The 17,515-nt window shown below is 35.4% G+C and overlaps 1 protein-coding gene across 12 annotated transcripts in view; it reads right to left on the bottom strand.

The window, feature by feature from the left end:
- The window catches only part of LOC105839056 (titin), a 221,105-nt gene that overhangs the window by 94,795 nt on the left and 108,795 nt on the right, over positions 1–17,515 (bottom strand). For 11 of the 12 annotated variants that reach the window (XM_036288720.1, XM_036288732.1, XM_036288726.1 and 8 more), the window contains 3 exons: positions 14,008–14,074; positions 13,739–13,792; positions 358–12,795 (listed from right to left, as the gene is read on the bottom strand). In XM_036288720.1, the coding sequence (XP_036144613.1) occupies positions 358–12,795; positions 13,739–13,792; positions 14,008–14,074 (12,559 nt within the window). The remainder of the gene's footprint in view (positions 1–357; positions 12,796–13,738; positions 13,793–14,007; positions 14,075–17,515) is intronic. The other variant, XM_036288733.1, reaches the window with a different exon arrangement.

The following is a 17,515-nucleotide window of genomic DNA, read 5'->3' as shown; positions in this document are numbered from 1 at the left end:
TACATATATGAAATGTATAATGCTAATTTGATATGATTATTATTTATACATGTTTTTATCTGCGTCCTTTTATCTTATCTAAAATTGTACTTACCCAATGCTATCTGTGATTTTAATATTAATTTTGATACAAACTTATTATTGTATATTTGTAATAATTGTTCAATAATCGCTAATTTTTGTTTTGATTACATTTCTTTCTCTATTTTTTATTAACATAAGCTAACATGTTTGTTAAATGTATTTGACGCATTTAATTTGTTAGATATTGATTGAAATTTTGTTTTATAGAATAAAGTATTTTAAAATGTTGCGTCTGAAATAACCGTGACATCTTTCTATATATATAATACTTACCTACGTATTTCTCCATGTAGTCGGCTTCGATAGATGAACTTGCTAACTTTGGTATTACTGGTACGACGGGTTCGGGCAAATTTGATTCAATTTCGGTAACGTGTTGCAATTCAGTAACAATTACACCTTGTTTTTCATCTTCAACTCCGCGGGCTGTTTTATTCTTTGGTTTTGAAATACTAAATTCAGATACTACATCTTCTGGAAGAATTTCAGTTTTTAAAGCAACTTTTCGTTCAGTTATGTCTGTGTGAGCGTTTACTTCTTCAGCGAGACCTTTGACATCTTCCTTTGCTTCTTTTTCTGTAGGTGTTACTTGAATGATTTGCAGACTTTCAGATGTGCGAAATGAAACTTCAGCTGTTACTCTTGCTGCTTTCTTTTCCGCGATAAGGAAACTTTCACTTTCATGTGGTATTGATTCTATCTGTTGAATACTCTCAAACGGTATTTGTTCTGGTGATATTTCCTTTATATCAGGTTTAAGAAACTCTGTCATTTCTTCCGTTGACATTGATGCTATAACATGAGATTTTTCAGCAACGGGCATGCTTAACATACCTTGCTCTGCTATTTGTTTAAGTGGTTTTGTCAGGCTTTCTACGACTTCTTTAACTTCTTCCTCATTAGCAGTTATTTGTATAACTTCGACTCCTTCGGAAATTCGAAATGAAACATCAGCCATAGTACTTGATGCTTTTTTATCGGGAAAAAGCAAACTCTCACTTTCATGAGGAATTGATTCTATTTGTTGCACACCTTCAAACGGTATTTGTTCTGGAATGATTCTTTTTATCTCAGGTTCGGTAGACATTATAATATCTTCTGTTATTGATGATATAACTATTTGGGATTTTTGTGCAACAGGCATACTAAAGATACTCTGCTCGGCTACTAGTTTGGTTGCTTCTTCCGAGTTTTTAACTTCTTCAGTTTCTTTTTCTGTAGCAGTTACTTGAGTAACTTCAACTCCTTCAGAAACATGGAATGAAACATCGGCCATAGTACTCGGTGTTTTCTTATCAGGGAGAAGCAAGTGTTCGCTTTCATGAGTAATGGATTCGATCTGTTGTATACTCTCATACGGTATTTGTTCTGATATTATTTTCTTTATCTCAGGTTTAATAGATTCTATCATCTCTTCCGTTGTTGACGATGCAATTATTTGTGACTGTTCTACAACGGGCATAGTAAGCATGCTCTGTTCGGCTGTCAGCTTTGTTTCTTCTTTCAAACTTTTTATGGCCGTTTTTGATTCCTTTTCTGTAGCAGTAACCTGAATAACTTCGACTCCTTCGAAAACTTGGAATGAAATATTAGCCATAATACTTGGTGTCTTCTTATCAGGAAGAAACAAATGTTCGCTTTCATGAGAAATTGATTCGATCTGTTGTATGCTCTCAAACGGTATTTGTTCAGGAATTATTTTCATTTCTTCTGGCTTAGTAGATTCCGTCATTTCTTCTGTTGCAGACGATGTAACCACCTGAGATTTTTCTGCAACGTGGATACTTTGCATTCTTTGCTCGGCTGTTTGTTCAGTTGCTTCTTTCAAAGTTTTTTCAAATTCCTTAGTTTCTATCTCTGTAGCAGTTATTTGAATAACTTCTACTCCTTCAGAAACACGGAATGAGACATCGGCCGTACTACTCGGTGCTTTTTTATCAGGGAGAAGCAAGTGTTCGCTTTCATGAAGAATTGATTCAATCTGTTCTATACCCTCAAACGGTATTTGTTCAGGTATTATTTTTTTTACCTTAGGTTTAACAGATTCTATCATTTCTTCCGTCGTTGATGATGTTATTACTTGAGATTGTTCTACAACAGGCATAGTAAGCAGGCTTTGTTCAGCTATCTGTTTTGCTTCTTCTATATTTTTTGCGACTTCCTTTGTTTCTTTTTCTGTAACAGTTACTTGGATAACTTCGATTCCTTCAGAAACACGGAATGAGACATCGGCCGTACTACTCGGTGTTTTCTTATCAGGGAGAAGTAAGTATTCACTTTCGTGAGGAATTGATTCAATCTGTTGTATACTGTCAAATGGTATCTGTTCAGGTATTATTTTCTTTACCTCAGGTTTAACAGATTCTATCATTTCTTCCGTCGTTGATGATGTTATTACTTGAGATTGTTCTACAACAGGCATAGTAAGCAGGCTTTGTTCGGCTATCTGTTTTGCTTCTTCTAAATTTTTTGCGACTTCCTTTGTTTCTTTTTCTGTAACAGTTACTTGGATAACTTCGATTCCTTCAGAAACACGGAATGAGACATCGGCCGTACTACTCGGTGTTTTCTTATCAGGGAGAAGTAAGTATTCACTTTCGTGAGGAATTGATTCAATCTGTTGTATACTGTCAAATGGTATCTGTTCAGGTATTATTTTTTTTACCTCAGGTTTAACAGATTCTATCATTTCTTCCGTCGTTGATGATGTTATTACTTGAGATTGTTCTACAACAGGCATAGTAAGCAGGCTTTGTTCGGCTATCTGTTTTGCTTCTTCTAAATTTTTTGCGACTTCCTTTGTTTCTTTTTCTGTAACAGTTACTTGGATAACTTCGATTCCTTCAGAAACACGGAATGAGACATCGGCCGTACTACTCGGTGTTTTCTTATCAGGGAGAAGTAAGTATTCACTTTCGTGAGGAATTGATTCAATCTGTTGTATACTGTCAAATGGTATCTGTTCAGGTATTATTTTCTTTACCTCAGGTTTAACAGATTCTATCATCTCTTCCGTCGTTGATGACGTAATTACTTGAGATTGTTCTACAACAGGCATAGTAACCAGATTCTGTTCGGCTGTCTGTTTTGTTGCTTCTTCTAAACTTTTTATGACTTCCTCAGTTTCCTTCTCTGTAGCAGTTACTTGAATAACTTCGACTCCTTCAGAAACACGAAATGAAACATCGGCCGTAGTACTTGGTGTCTTCTTATCAGGAAGAAGTAAGTGCTCGCTTTCATGAGGAATTGATTCGATCTGTTGTATGCTTTCAAACGGTATTTGTTCAGGTATTACTTTCTTTATTTCAGGTTTAACAGATTCTATTATCTCTTTTGTCGTCAATGTTGTAATTATTTGAGATTGTTCTGCAACAGGCATAGTAAGCATGCTCTGTTCGGCTGTTAACTTTGTTTCTTCTTTCAGACTTTTTATGACATCCTTAGTTTCTTTCTCTGTAGTAATTATTTGGGTAACTTCAATTCCTTCGGAAACACGGAATGAGACGTCGGCCGTAGTACTTGGTGTCTTCTTATCAGGGAGAAGCAAATGTTCGCTTTCATGAGAAATTGATTCGATCTGTTGTATACTCTCAAACGGTATTTGTTCAGGTATTACTTTCTTTACGTCAAGTTTAACAGATTCTATTATCTCTTCCGTCGTTGATGATGTAATTACTTGAGATTGTTCTACAACAGGCATAGTAAGCAGGCTTTGTTCGGCTATCTGTTTTGCTTCTTCCAAATTTTTAATGACTTCCTTTGTTTCTTTCTCTGTAGCAGTTACCTGTATAACTTCAATTCCTTCGGAAACACGAAATGAAATATCGGCTGTAGTACTTGGTGTTTTCTTATCAAGGAAAAACAGGTATCCGCTTTCATGAGGAATTGATTCTATCTGTTGTATACTCTCAAACGGTATTTGTTTTGGTACTATTTTTTTTATGTCTGGTTTAATAGAATCCATCATTTCTTCTGTTCTTGACGACGTAACTATCTGAGAATTTTCTGCAACGTGGATGCTTTGTATTTTTTGCTCAGCTGTTTGTTTCATTGTTTCTTTCAAACCTTTCACCACTTCTTTTGTTTCATTTTCTGTAGCAGTTACTTCGATAACTTCGACTCCTTCAGAAACACGGAATGAAACATCGGCTATATCACCCTGTATCTTCTTATTAGAAAGAAGTATATATTCACTTTCATGAGGAATTAATTCGATCTGTTGTATATTCTCAAATGGTATTTGTTCAGGTATCAACTTTTTTATCTCAGGCTTAACAGACTCTTTCATCTCGTCCGTAGTTAACGACGCAAATATTTGTGATTTCTCTGCCACATGCATTCCTAGCATACTTTTTTCAGCTATATGCTTAGTTGGTTCCTCTGGAGTGAGTAATTCTTGTTCCTCTTCATTATAAGCCACTTCTAAAATTGATAATGGTATTAGTTCTTCAACATTTGATTTGCCTTTATGTTCTTTAGGAATTTGGGATTTTTCAAGTTTTTCGACGTTACTCACTACTGTTACTTCTAACGTTTGTGGTACTTCTATGCTAGATAGTTTTGGCAAAGCTATTTGCTCTTTTGGCGTTTCTTGTGTCAATAATTCTTGTTCTGTCTCTGTAGAAATTACTTCAGACACAGTAATGGAATTTACTTGTTCAACATCTGGTTTTCCTTTTTGATCATCTGTTTTTTTAAACTCGGGTATTTGTTCAACGGTTGCAGCTGTTACTATTTCGACATTCTGGGCTACTTCTCTACCTAAGAAACAAGGTGTAGCTGTTTTCTCATTTAATTTCTCTAATTTTGGTAATTGTGCTTCTGCCTCAGTAGACATTATTTGCGAAACCACGAGAGAAGAAAATTCATCAAAACCTGGTTTACCTTTTTGTTTTTCTGGACTTCTGGAAGTCGAAAGTTCTTCGACATTTGTGACAGTAAGCACCTGAGAAGTCTCGGCAATTTCTCTACCAGACATAATGGGTTTTGCTGTGAGTACCCTAGATTCATCGAAACTTTCGAATGTTTTTTCGGTTTCATGAGATAATACTTGAGATATAGTCAAGGAGGATAATTCGTCTACTTGTACGTTTCCTTTCTGCTCATCTGGTAACACTTGTTTTGAGAGTTCTTCTATACTTAGCATTGTTAAAATTTGACTTGTTTCAGCTATATCTCTACCAGATAAATTAGTTTGCGCCATCTTTTTTGTAGGCATTTCTGGACTAGGCAATAGTGTTTCTGCTTCATTAGATACAGTTTGCGTTATATGTAAGTGTGATAATTCTTCGAGATTTAGTTTTCCCTTTTGTATTTTGGGCTTTTGAAGTTCAATGAACTTACCTAGATTTGATACAGTTGTTATTTCCGTAGTTTCTGCTACGTCTGCTATGCCATGCAAACTTGTTTGTGCCGTTTCTTCAGTTGGTACTTTGAAACTATCAAACACATTTTCAGTTTCTTGAGTTTCTACTTGTGAAATCGTCAAAGTTTTAAATTTTTCTAGACTAAGTTTACCTTTCTGCTTTTCAATTTCTTTTTTAGGAATTAATTCTGTGGCATTAGTCATTGTTAAAACAAGTGTTGTTTCCGCGATATCTCTACCGAACATATTTGTTTGTGCTAATTTCCCTATGGGAAGTTCAGTGCTAATTAATGGTTCTTCGGTCTCATCAGAAATTACTTGTGAAATAGTCAGTGGAATTAGTTCATCAACTTGTTGGTTAACTTTCTGTACTTCAGGTCTTTCTCTAGCAAATTCATTAATCTCAGACATTGCTGTTACTTGAATTGTTTCGGCGATTTCTCTACCAGAAATTTTGAAATCAGCCTTGCGATCTTTTGGAATAATTTCATTAGCTAGGACATTTTCAACTTCATTCAAAATAATTTCGGAAACCGTCACGGATGACAATTCTTCAAGTCCTGGTTTACCTCTTTGTTCGTGTAATTTGACAGGTTTCGTAAAATCTTCGATCGTACTTGCTGTAACTATTTGAAGAACTTCCGCAGCTTCTCTACCTGTTACATTCGATTGTGCTTGGTGCTGTTTTGGTGTAACGACTTCACATAAGATATCTTCAATTTCATTAGAAGCTGTCTCAGTAATTACAACCGTTGTAAGACCTTCGAATTGCGGTTTGCTTTTCTGTGTTTCAAGTTGCTTACTCTCAAAAACGTCTTCTCTTTCGGCTGGCGTTGTTTCTGACCTCACTATTGTTTCTATCGTGGTTTGAGTTATGGTTGCTTGAGAAGAAAATGGTTTCTCCTCACGGAACTCTTGAATATTTTGTATACTTTCCATAAAAGAGCCTTCAATAGTTTGCAATAAATTGATATCTGGAGTAGCTTTGACTTCAGTTCGTTTTGAAGCGATATTCAACAACTCTTCTTTGTCTTCAAAAATTGTTTCTGAAACTTGTAATGAGTTTACCCCTGTTATATCGATATTCGCTTTTTGTGTCGTAGGGTTAAACACATTTTCGAAAGTCTTCTCGTTTTCTTCGACAATATTCTCGTTAACAATAATACTTTCAAATGTATTTCGGACCGGCACGGCAATTTGAGATATTAAAATATAATCGGGAGGTTGTTCAGGTACATCGATTCGTGACTCTACTATCATAGTCTCTATCATATCATGTTCAGTAACAATAGTATCAACAGCTTTTTGCGATGTTTCATATTTCTTCTCTTCCAATGATGTTTCAACTTCACCAGATGTTATCTCCATAATAGATACACTATGGTCCTCTTCAAATGTTGGTACAGCCGTACTGAATACTACCTTCGGGTATTTATTGAAATTCTCTTCACTTTCTGCACTTGGAACTTCATGGACAATGATAGATTGAAACGCATCTTGCTTTACGTGGGCTTCTGCTTCTATTTTTTCAAAAGGTTTAATCAATCCAGTATTTTGCTCAATAAATATTTGAGCCTTTTGAGCTATATCCATGCCAGGTTTTGTTAGTTTTATTTTTGCCATATTTTCTTCATATTTTTGAATATTCATTGCTGCTTCTTTGTCTTGCGCTATGATATGGTCTACAGTAACACATTTCCCTTCAACGAAGCTAATCTCGACGCTACGTTTATCAAGTTTAAATTTATCAGTAAATATTATACCTTGCTCTTGAGGAACTGTTTCACTGACGTCAATACTTTCCAAAATAGATTGTGTTCTATATGCTTCACGTTCAATCGGTTTCAATACCACAGGTAATTCTCCAAGTCCTTCCCGTAAGTTAATTTCCGTTTGTTCAGCTACTTCTTTACCTTCCAGTAAAAGATTTGCCGCCTCTTGATGAAGTTTCTTTGTAGAAAATTCCTTTTCAACGTCTTGAGCGTTAATAGATTCTGTAATGGCGACGAATCTATTTTCATCTAAAATAATACGTGCGTTTGTTTTTTTCAAAGGTATTTTCTTAACTTTGTCTATTTCTTTTTCCACAAGGACTTGTTCGAGCAGTTGCACTGTTTCGAAAGGTTTTTGGCCAATTAGCGCAGTTACTTTTGTTGGTGCTGTAATTTCACACATTTCATCTGTACTTGAACTGGGAATTATTTCAGATTTTTCGGCGACTTCATGGCCAGGAACAATAATCGAGAGTGCTAAGTGAGATCTTTTTTTCTCTAACGTTTCGAGGGGAGCTTCTTTATCAGCCATTTTAATTTCTGTAACTGATGTAACACGCTTACCGTCTTCGATAGATAATTCTATTTTGTGTATTTCGGGCATGAGTTTATCTTCTAAAGATTTCTCTTGATCTTGAATCATATTTTCAGTTACTAAAAGACTTTGATGTACTTCGTGTGCAGCTGATACCGTTTCCATGTTTGGTTTTTTGATAGTTACTTCCCCTATAGCTTGTTCGATATCTACGGCAGTCGTTTCTGCTATACTGTGAACAGTATTGATGTCGAATGAAGCAGCGTGTTTACATGGTTGTTCTTCATCATATAGTGTTTCTTTGTCGGCTAATGTTATATGTACTATACTTGCGATTGTCTTGCCCTCTTCCACATCGATATTTACAACTTTATTTTTCGGCATTAATATTGGCGTAAAGTGTTCTTCTCCTTCTTGAATAATAGGCTGTGATTCTATTAATGAATTAAAAACTATGTGATCTGGAACTGCGACAGCAGCAAATAATGTTTCGTCAACAACCATTTCGCCAGTGCTAAAATTAGCAGTTTGCATTGTTGTTTCGGCAACACCATGAGTTTCAATTAAAACTTTCTCTGCTGTTTTTGCTTTTGGTATTTCTTTATGTTTATATTCCATTTCTTTATCTTCCAAAATTACCGAAGATATTTGTACACTTTGTTCCATTATCATTGAAAGATCAGCTTGAGCCAAGAATGGTATTTTATCTTTCCCAAGTATAGCCTCCGTTTCCGTCGGCTGAGTTTCTGTTGCTACTATTGCTTCTAATGGAATACTTGAGAATATTGCTGACATAGAAGTTGGGTTTGTTTCTATCAATTCTCCAGTATTGTAATCTGGAGTAACTTCGCTTTTCTCAGCAATAATATGTTCAGCAAATTGAATTTCAGCTTTTTTATTTGTAGGCCTTTCAGGAATTCGGAGAGTATCTTCCTTTTCACCTAAAATTTCGGTAGACATAGTGGCACTGGTGATCTCGTTGACGGATATTCGAGCTGTATCGGTTTTGATTGGTTTCTTTTGAAATTCTATTTCTTTTTCTGTTGTAATAGTTTCGCTTTGAATAATATTTTCAAAAGGTAAATATTCCTTTTTCGCTGCTGCTACTGCTAGTGTTTTTATATCAAGTTCTCCTGGGTAAATGGCCGGCGTAACTTCAGTGAATTCAGCAACTTTATGAGCGTCAAAGCTGGTAGTAATTTTTTCACCGGGAATAACCGGTTTTTTTAAATACTCTTGCTCCTTGTCAGATGCAATTGTTTCAATCACTGTTACGCTTGTTTCTTCTTCGAACGATACATCGACTTTTTTTGTATCTGGTTTGATGAAATCAAGCATAAGCTGTTCTGAGTCACCAGTTGACATTTCGGATGTAATAATACTGTGACAAGTAATATGGTCGGTCGTAGCCGTTACGGAAATCGTTTTTTCGCGTATTAGTTCACTGACATTATCAGTTGCGGTTACTTCAGCAGCTTCTGCCACGATATGAGTAGGAATATCAAAAACAATAGATTTGGCTTGCGGTTTTTCTATTTCTGTAAGCATGCTTTCTTTGTCACCCGTTGTTACAGAAGAGATAACAAGACTTTCACCCATTACAAATTCAAAATTAGCTTTCTTCTCTGATGCTGGAATATGAGAAAAAGGCTTCTCAGTTTCTCTTGTTTGCACTTCTTCAGCGACAGCTGTTTCAAATGGTAATAATGTCGCTTTAGGATGTATTTCTTGAATATGTTTGGTACATAATTCAGTTGAAGTTACACCACTAATAATCTCAAATTTTGATGCTATATTCTGTGCTACTACGTCTATTGTAGCTTCGACTGTTTTCGGCACTTGTTTTTCATCAAGTACATCTTCTTTATCTTCGGGATGTGTAATTTCAATTGTCAAACTTTCTCCTTCTTCGAAAGTAATATCAACTTTTTTCATATCAGGTTTTACATCTGTTTTTAAAGGAGATTCTTTTTCAGATACAGATACTTCCATTTGTTGTACAACGTCTAATCCACTTTGCAATTGGTTAGCGTTTTCCCGATTCGGCTTTTTTTCTTTCAATGTACTGATATTGTTTGCAAGAATCAACTCTTGTGTTTCGGCTATTTCATGACTTTCAGTTATGTCTAACATAACCCTTCGTTTGTCTGGTAATTTTTCTATTGCTAATTCTTCTTCCTTCAATGCGGTCATTACTTCAGTGACGGTCAGTTTTTCAGGTTGAGCGCATACTTGAATCGTAACATTTTGTTTAACAGGACTTGCTTCCTTATCTCTAATTCGTTCCATTTCGCCAACATTTGTTTCAGTTACTATCAGTTCTTCCAGAGTTTCTTGTTGCATTATTGCTCTGCCTGTTTTTGGTAGATCACTGCTTATCTTTCCAGCACTTTGTTCCACTAAGATCTCTTCTGTTGACGCAATTGTGTGACCGGTTATGGACGAATCAACTGTATGAGTCTGTGGTCCAGTATCCGGCTTGTAAATGTTTTCGAGATCATGTGGAATTATTTCTAGAACGCTGGCACCTGGCCTCATTTCTGTGAGTTCAATATTTACTATTTTTCCTTCGGGTTTTATATCCGCTTTATAAATGTCTTCTTTTTCTGCGGTTTCTTGCATAACAATACTGATAGTTTCTATAGGAACGTGAGATAAATATGCTTTTCCACTCACAGGTTCATCTATCGCTAGATACTCTTCAGTCGGTGATTCTGTTCTTACTTGTTCGCATATTGGAGCCAATTGCGTCATATATTTAGTATTTGCACATGCACTTTTAATATCAGTTGTTCCAAGATATTCAGTTTCTTTCTCACCCGTTATGATCATTGTGGTGTGCAAGCTTTCAGTTTGGTTCATTGAAATTACGGCAGTTATTTTTTCGGGACTCTTATCCCTTTTCGCCGGAACTACATCTTCCGCTGCAACAGTCTCGCCAATGATCGTTTCTTGCAAATTTACTGCTTTAATTTTAGCTGTAGCAATTGGTAAGACTTCTTTTGTGACTTCACCTAAATCATTTTCAGCTTGAGTTTCCTGAACTTCAAACGAGATCATTGGATGAGTAGGTACCGTTTTGCCACGGTGTGATTCAGGCATTTTAAAGATTTTCAGTTCTGCTTCTTTTTCTATAAAAGTAGTTTGCGATATCTCAATACCACTGACAGCATCGTAGACTGTCTCGATTGTATGAGTTTCCGGTTTTTCATTTTCTTTCATGCTAGCTTCTCGATCGTGGGTGAGCGTGTCGAGAACAGTTTTCGCTTCAGTTAATTGAATAGATATAACGCCGCTTTCTGAAACATATTTGAGGGTGTCTTTTAAATCCGCAGGATAGTCTGCGGTTTGAATTTGAGATATTAAGATGTGTTCCTTTGGTCTGACTGATGTTTCCGCTATTACTTCAGATGCTGTGTGATCGCAACTATAAATTCCTTCACATTCTTGAACAATTGTATCTGCTACAGAACTAATTTCCAAAGGTGAGATTGACGTAACGGCCAATTTAGCAGTAGGCTTTTCTTCAGGGTAATAATCTCGTTCTTTTTCAGAAGTCATCGTTTCTGTCATCACAGCTGATATAACTTCTACAACATTTAAGTTAGCTGTGACTTGTTTGCTCTCCTGGATTGTTAAATCATTTTCTTTTTGTTGAGTATCGATTGTTGATATTGTGACTCCTTCCAAAAGGGTTACATTTGGTGTAGCTTCGAAGGAATCTACTTTTCGCTCGGGAATATATTGGCCTTCACGTTCCTGCACAAAATCGTGACGAATAATAGTCGTTTCGTTTTCACAGGAGATTCCAATTTGGGCAGTTTGACTCGGTGGTAATTTACCTGGTATATATGTTCCTTCTTTTTCGGGTGCGTTCATCTCTTCAGTAACACATTGTCGCTGTGAAATTACCGTTTCGGTAGCAACTTCAGTAGGTACTATCAACTCTGGATAATATTTTCCTGGTTTATCTTCGGAATAAATTTCTTCCACTATTAACGGTTCTATTGCATTGATGTTCATTCGCGATTTTGTAAGGATTGTTTTTGCGGGTTCTAATTGATCTTCCACTAAACCTTCCTGTATTTCATAAATGGAGAGTGGTATTTGCGGTAAGAATATATCTTCCGCTTTAACGCTTAATGGTGTTATAAAATCTTCGGTCGGTACTTCGCTTTGATTAATTATAGTCTCTCTAATAGTTGTGGCCTCTTGCATGGTAACCTGCACATCTGCTTTTTGATTAATTTCTGATGTAGTCAGTGTTAGATTTGATACATTTTCATTATGAGCAAATTCGCTGATAAGAAGACTTTCTTTTATTATTACAGAAGGTGTAGCTTCACAAAAAGCGGGTTTGAAAGATCCAGAGAATTCATTAGTAGATATATGTGTAGCAGTTTCTATGGTAGAATATGGTTCTATTGATGAGATTGATATTGACGCTTTACGTTCAATAGGCTTAATACTTACTATTTGATCAATTTCTTTTTCATGTACTGATGTCATTTGTTCTGTTAGCGCAATAACAGTATCTAATGTGTATTTAGCTTTCTCCAATTCAGATTTGCCAGGTGCTTGTTCGATTGTATGATCTAACGGCATCACTTGATTTCGTTGACTAGACACGTTCAAAATTATAGATGGCAATAATTCATCTTTCACTACTTCAAATTCTTCTATTTCTTCCAATTGTATCTCATCTTTACCAGTGTTTGATCTCTTTGGTATTAAAGCTTTTCTAATCTTTTCAATCGTTTCCTTCTCCTCCTCCTCCTCCTCCTCCTTTATATTTATTTGTTTTTCCACATCTTGTTTTTGCTTACGAATCAATCTGCCCTTCGAATCCCGTTCAAGTTCAATAACTTCTTCTTCAATTCCTTCTTTTTTTCTTTCCTTTTCAATTTCATCAACTTCCTCAATTTTTATAAATTGAACCCCCTCTTCCCTATCTTGTGTTGTATCTTCGATTTGATCCCTTGATTTTCTATCTTTGCGTTTGCGCAATGTTGTGTGTGCCTGCCGTGTATCCTCGTATTCTGTGGAAAGTATGTGAGAATTTTGTGTCAGACGTGAGTGTTGCGTGATGTCGTTATTTTTGCACTTACTCTTTTACTCACTCATTCTCTCACTCTTATTCACTCATTTATTTATTTACTCACTTACTCATTTGCTCACTTTCTATCTTACATTTATTTTACTTTTTAATTCATGTATGCGTGTTTAGGATATGCTTAAATAAACGAACAAATAACAAGTGTTTGAATTTCTTAAAATGTGTGAATGTAAAAATTTATTATAAATTTAGTAAGATGTAATTTTATTAATTTTGTGATCACGCTACATTCATATATCTTATAATTTTTTGTTAAGCAAAGTGATAAATGTATAGGACTTACATTTCAAGGTACAATCGGCATAGCGCAAGTGAGCATCGTTGTATAAGTCGCAAAGCATTGATTTCGAAGCAGATGGACAAATAAAATTATAATATGACAATAAATATTGTATTACATAAGGAAATAAAATTTGTTGCGTGTGGAAAGCATAGCGGCGTAAGCAAAAAATTCATACAGTTATTATTAAATTAAGTAAAGCTTCATATTATCTGAAAGCATAATAAAACAATAATCGTTACGTTATATTCCAGTAAGTTTTCTGTGTATTAATTATGTAAATAAAAAAGTAATTAAAAATTTTTTTTAAATGCGGCAATAATTAAAACCTTAATTTCTATAAAACTAGTAATCATATACACATAACATAAAGATATTTATTCAAGCATATTGTTCTTTATATAAGATACCAATAGGGGTTTGTGTTTACTCAGAAATTAATTAAAATTGGAAATATATGAGATACAGCGTTAATTGTTCATTAACAGTGAAACTAAATAGTAACAATAGCATTGCAGATTATAGCTAATTTATCAAATTGATAAATCGTATTAATAGATCTTATGTATTAAAATTTATTCCAAACCTTTAATTTCTCGAATATCCTGTACATGAGTAGCTTCCCTTTCGCTCTTCCTCTCTGTAATCAGAAAATACTTATATTTTTGAAAAATTTAGAATAAATCATTTTTTACACAAAGAGCAATAATATGCACAATAAAAATATCAAAAAAAAAGATTAAATTTAATTGTATGTATACGTATATATATATGTATCTGTATAAAAATTTTTTGACATTATATCTTTATAGGGACATCACATATATACATATATTCGTTTTAATTTCGACTTACTCATAAACTGAACTTCCATTTTGTGAACGACATTTGCTCTTTCCATAGCATGTTGCTCTGTTTCAACCTGAAAAGAAAAAGAACAGATCATTACATTATTGGAAATATTACACATGTATATATTACTTATAGAAAAAGAAAAGACAGTGTATTTTTATTAATAACACAGGACTACAAAAGTTTTTTGGAGAAATTTTTAGAACTAGAATAGTTATATAGAACAGTTATATAGATCTTATATACTTATATAGATAAGTCGGTAAATGGTACTTCCGTTTCAGGTGCAGTAGAGTACAGCCACGTGAAGAGTGATAGGTTGAATATTTGAAGACTTGAAGGGATAAGAGAAGTGTGTTGGAGGTAAGAACATGCAGGGAGAAAGTGAGAGAGTGAGCGTGTGTGGGTGTGTGAGGAAACAGAAGGGGTGGTGGATTTGAGGATAAGAAGGAGATAAAAAGTAGGCTGGCCGAGCCGGCAGTTGAAAAGGCAGGGAGTATAGAATAAGATAAAGGGGCAAGTGTGAGCGTATGTGGTAGATCCATATATAGTATAGAGAGTAATAATAACTTAATCATATGAGAGATGCTGGTAATAGGTACTTAAACTGTACAGGTTGCCTCATGGAAGATCTTTTAGACGCGGGGTCTCGCAGCAAGAAGGGATATTGTGACGTCAATGGAGACCAGTTGTCTCACTTACACTTAGAAAGTGTAAGTTTCTCTCTCTGTTCAAATGATTCCAGGTGTAGCTGAGCAGAGAGGAAAACGCGCTGGTAAAACAGAGAGGAATAACAATGAGTGTGACAAAGATAGGTAACACCACTAGTTACGTCATGATCAATCAGCATTAAGTATCCGTATGAGACAACCTGTACAGTTTAATAATCTTGGGTAATAGGAACGATCAACAAGATGAAGAAATAGAAGAAGAAGTAGAATTGATTGATCTATTTTGAATAATTAACTGTAATTTTAAAACGGTCTTTTTTAGGGCCAAAATGATGTGCAAATCCGATTGTGGCAACTTCCCGCGGTGCACATTGGGTAATACTAATGCCGACGGTAATGCATGGGTGCGTGCGTGCGCGCACGCGCGCGTTTGTGTGTGTGTGTGTGTGTGCGCGCGCGCGTAGATAACAACGTTAAATAACATCACGCTTTGTTTTGTACTTTTAATTGCTTGATTAGCAGATATCAATATTTCCAACCTTTGACCCTTCATAACTCGAAAACAGGCCATTTTCAGACCTAGCGCCTATGAGAACTTTTGTTCATATGTTATGAACTATAACATACATCAGTTTCAACCAATTTGACTGTACCTTTTCCATTTTTTTTGTGCGGGGTCCTTTAAGAGAAAGGCCATGATAGACTTCCACACTCGCGATACAGAAAATTTTGAGCTAAAAAAGGAACTAATACCTGGGGAAGCATAGTACCGCTCATCTACAACTTGAATTCAATTCCCTAAAGCAAAAATCAAATGAGACCGCGCAGGAATTCGGGCGGCGAGTGAACAACCTCGCTATGGAACTGTATGAGTCCATGGAAGAAGAAAAGAATCACACTACGGAACAGAAAAAAGCGATTTACTGGAGTGTATTACGAAACAAGCTCTCTAATTACACAGGCACACAAAAAAAAGTGGTTGGTCCGGCGGACTAAACTAGTCAATCCTTATGTATTTCGACCCGCTGAATCCGAATCCAAGGTCAGAATTGCAAAGTTAGCTCGCATTTTCTAACCTCAAAAAAAATTTTTTTTAAATGTTGGTCCGGCAAACCAGACTAGTCAATCCTTATGTATTTTGACCCGCTGAATCCGAATCCAAGATCAGAATTTCCAAACTGGCTCATTTTTTCCTAACCTAAAAAAAAATTTTTTTTATGTTGGTCTGGCGGACCAGAATAGTCTATTTTTATGTATTTTGACCCGCTGAATCCAAATTTAAGGTCAGAATTGCATAATTGGCCGGACCAAGATTTAAAAAAAAATTTTTTTTTAGATTAAAAAGAAATGACCCAATGCAGCAATTCTGACATTGAATTTGGATTCAGCGGGTCAAAATACATAAAGATAGTCTATTCTGGTCCGCCGGACCAACATAAAAAATTTTTTTTTTTTAAGGTTAGAAAAAAATGAGCTAATTCGGAAATTCTGATCTTGAATTCGGATTTAGCGGGTCAAAATATATAAGAATTGACTAGTCTGGTTCGCCGGACCAACATTAAAAAAAAAATTTTTTTTGAGGTTAGAAAACGCGAGCTAACTTTGCAATTCTGACCTTGGATTCGGATTCAGCGGGTCGAAATACATAAGGATTGACTAGTCTAGTCCGCCGGACCAACCACTTTTTTTTTTGTCTCCCTGTTTGACTATGCCGATGTTGTTTATGCACCTGCTCTTATCCAACACTTATCTGAGCGCATTCAATATGTCCAAAACTCTTGTCTTCGTTTTTCTTACGGTATCCGCAAATTCGATCACCTTACTCTTCTCATTGTTAGTTCAGGTTGGCTCAAAATGCGTCCTCGCTATATTCTCCACTTGTGCTGTCTTGTCTTCTCTCTTCTTCGTACTAATTCTCCTCCGTACCTTAGGCGTCTTTTTCAGCTTACTTCCGAACTGCACTCATCCTCCGCGCCTAACACTCGTCACCATTACCTTCTATCCTACTTTTCTCATCATTGCTCTAAATTTCGTGCCTCCTTTTCGTATGCTGCAGTGTATTATTATAATCAGCTTCCTTTATCCATAAAATCTTCCTCCTCCCTCCTCTCTTTTTGTATGGAAGCTGCCCGCTTCATCTCATCCCCTTTCTTCTCCCTCAATTTTTAAGCTCGCTTCTTACTCTGCGTTTTAAGTACATGTAATCTTTACTCAGGGATTCTCGGCAGAGATAGACTCCTCTATACACGAATATACAAATGTATATATGAATATATAAATGTTGTACGATTCTCTTTGATATCTTTATATTTTATCATAACATCTAGCTCCTTACGCTTGATTATGTTTCTCTATTGCATAAAATGTATATCTGGGAGGTTTCAAAGCAACATTCTTTGTTGTAGCCTTTCCTGTTGCTAGTACACTCTCTGTAACTTTTTCTCTATTGTATTCTATCTGTTTGTACAAGCAATAAAGTCATATTATTATTATTATTTCTTCTTAAATATTTCTTTCAATCGTTTTATCATCCAAATTGGTTTTTAGAGGTTTTTTGAGTCGCTGATTACGATTCTGTTATCAGACATGTCAAATTCAAAATGACGGATCCAATATGGTGGTCGAAAATGTTTGAAGTCAATCAATTTACTAAAAATTTTTATATGGGTTTTGGGATTGCTGATTATGAATTTGACATCAAAATATTCGAACTTAAGGGGATGCTGGACTGCCTCTCAAACTTGATCGAGGTCGATAATGTAGAGTCATTCGTGCACATTATTAATGAGATTTCGTATATATTTCTTTTATAGATTAAAAAATTATTTTCCAGAATTAAA

The sequence above is a fragment of the Monomorium pharaonis genome, chromosome 6 (assembly GCF_013373865.1).
Source record: "Monomorium pharaonis isolate MP-MQ-018 chromosome 6, ASM1337386v2, whole genome shotgun sequence".
Lineage (NCBI taxonomy): Eukaryota > Metazoa > Arthropoda > Insecta > Hymenoptera > Formicidae > Monomorium > Monomorium pharaonis.
This window is presented reverse-complemented; position numbering and strand designations above follow the sequence as displayed.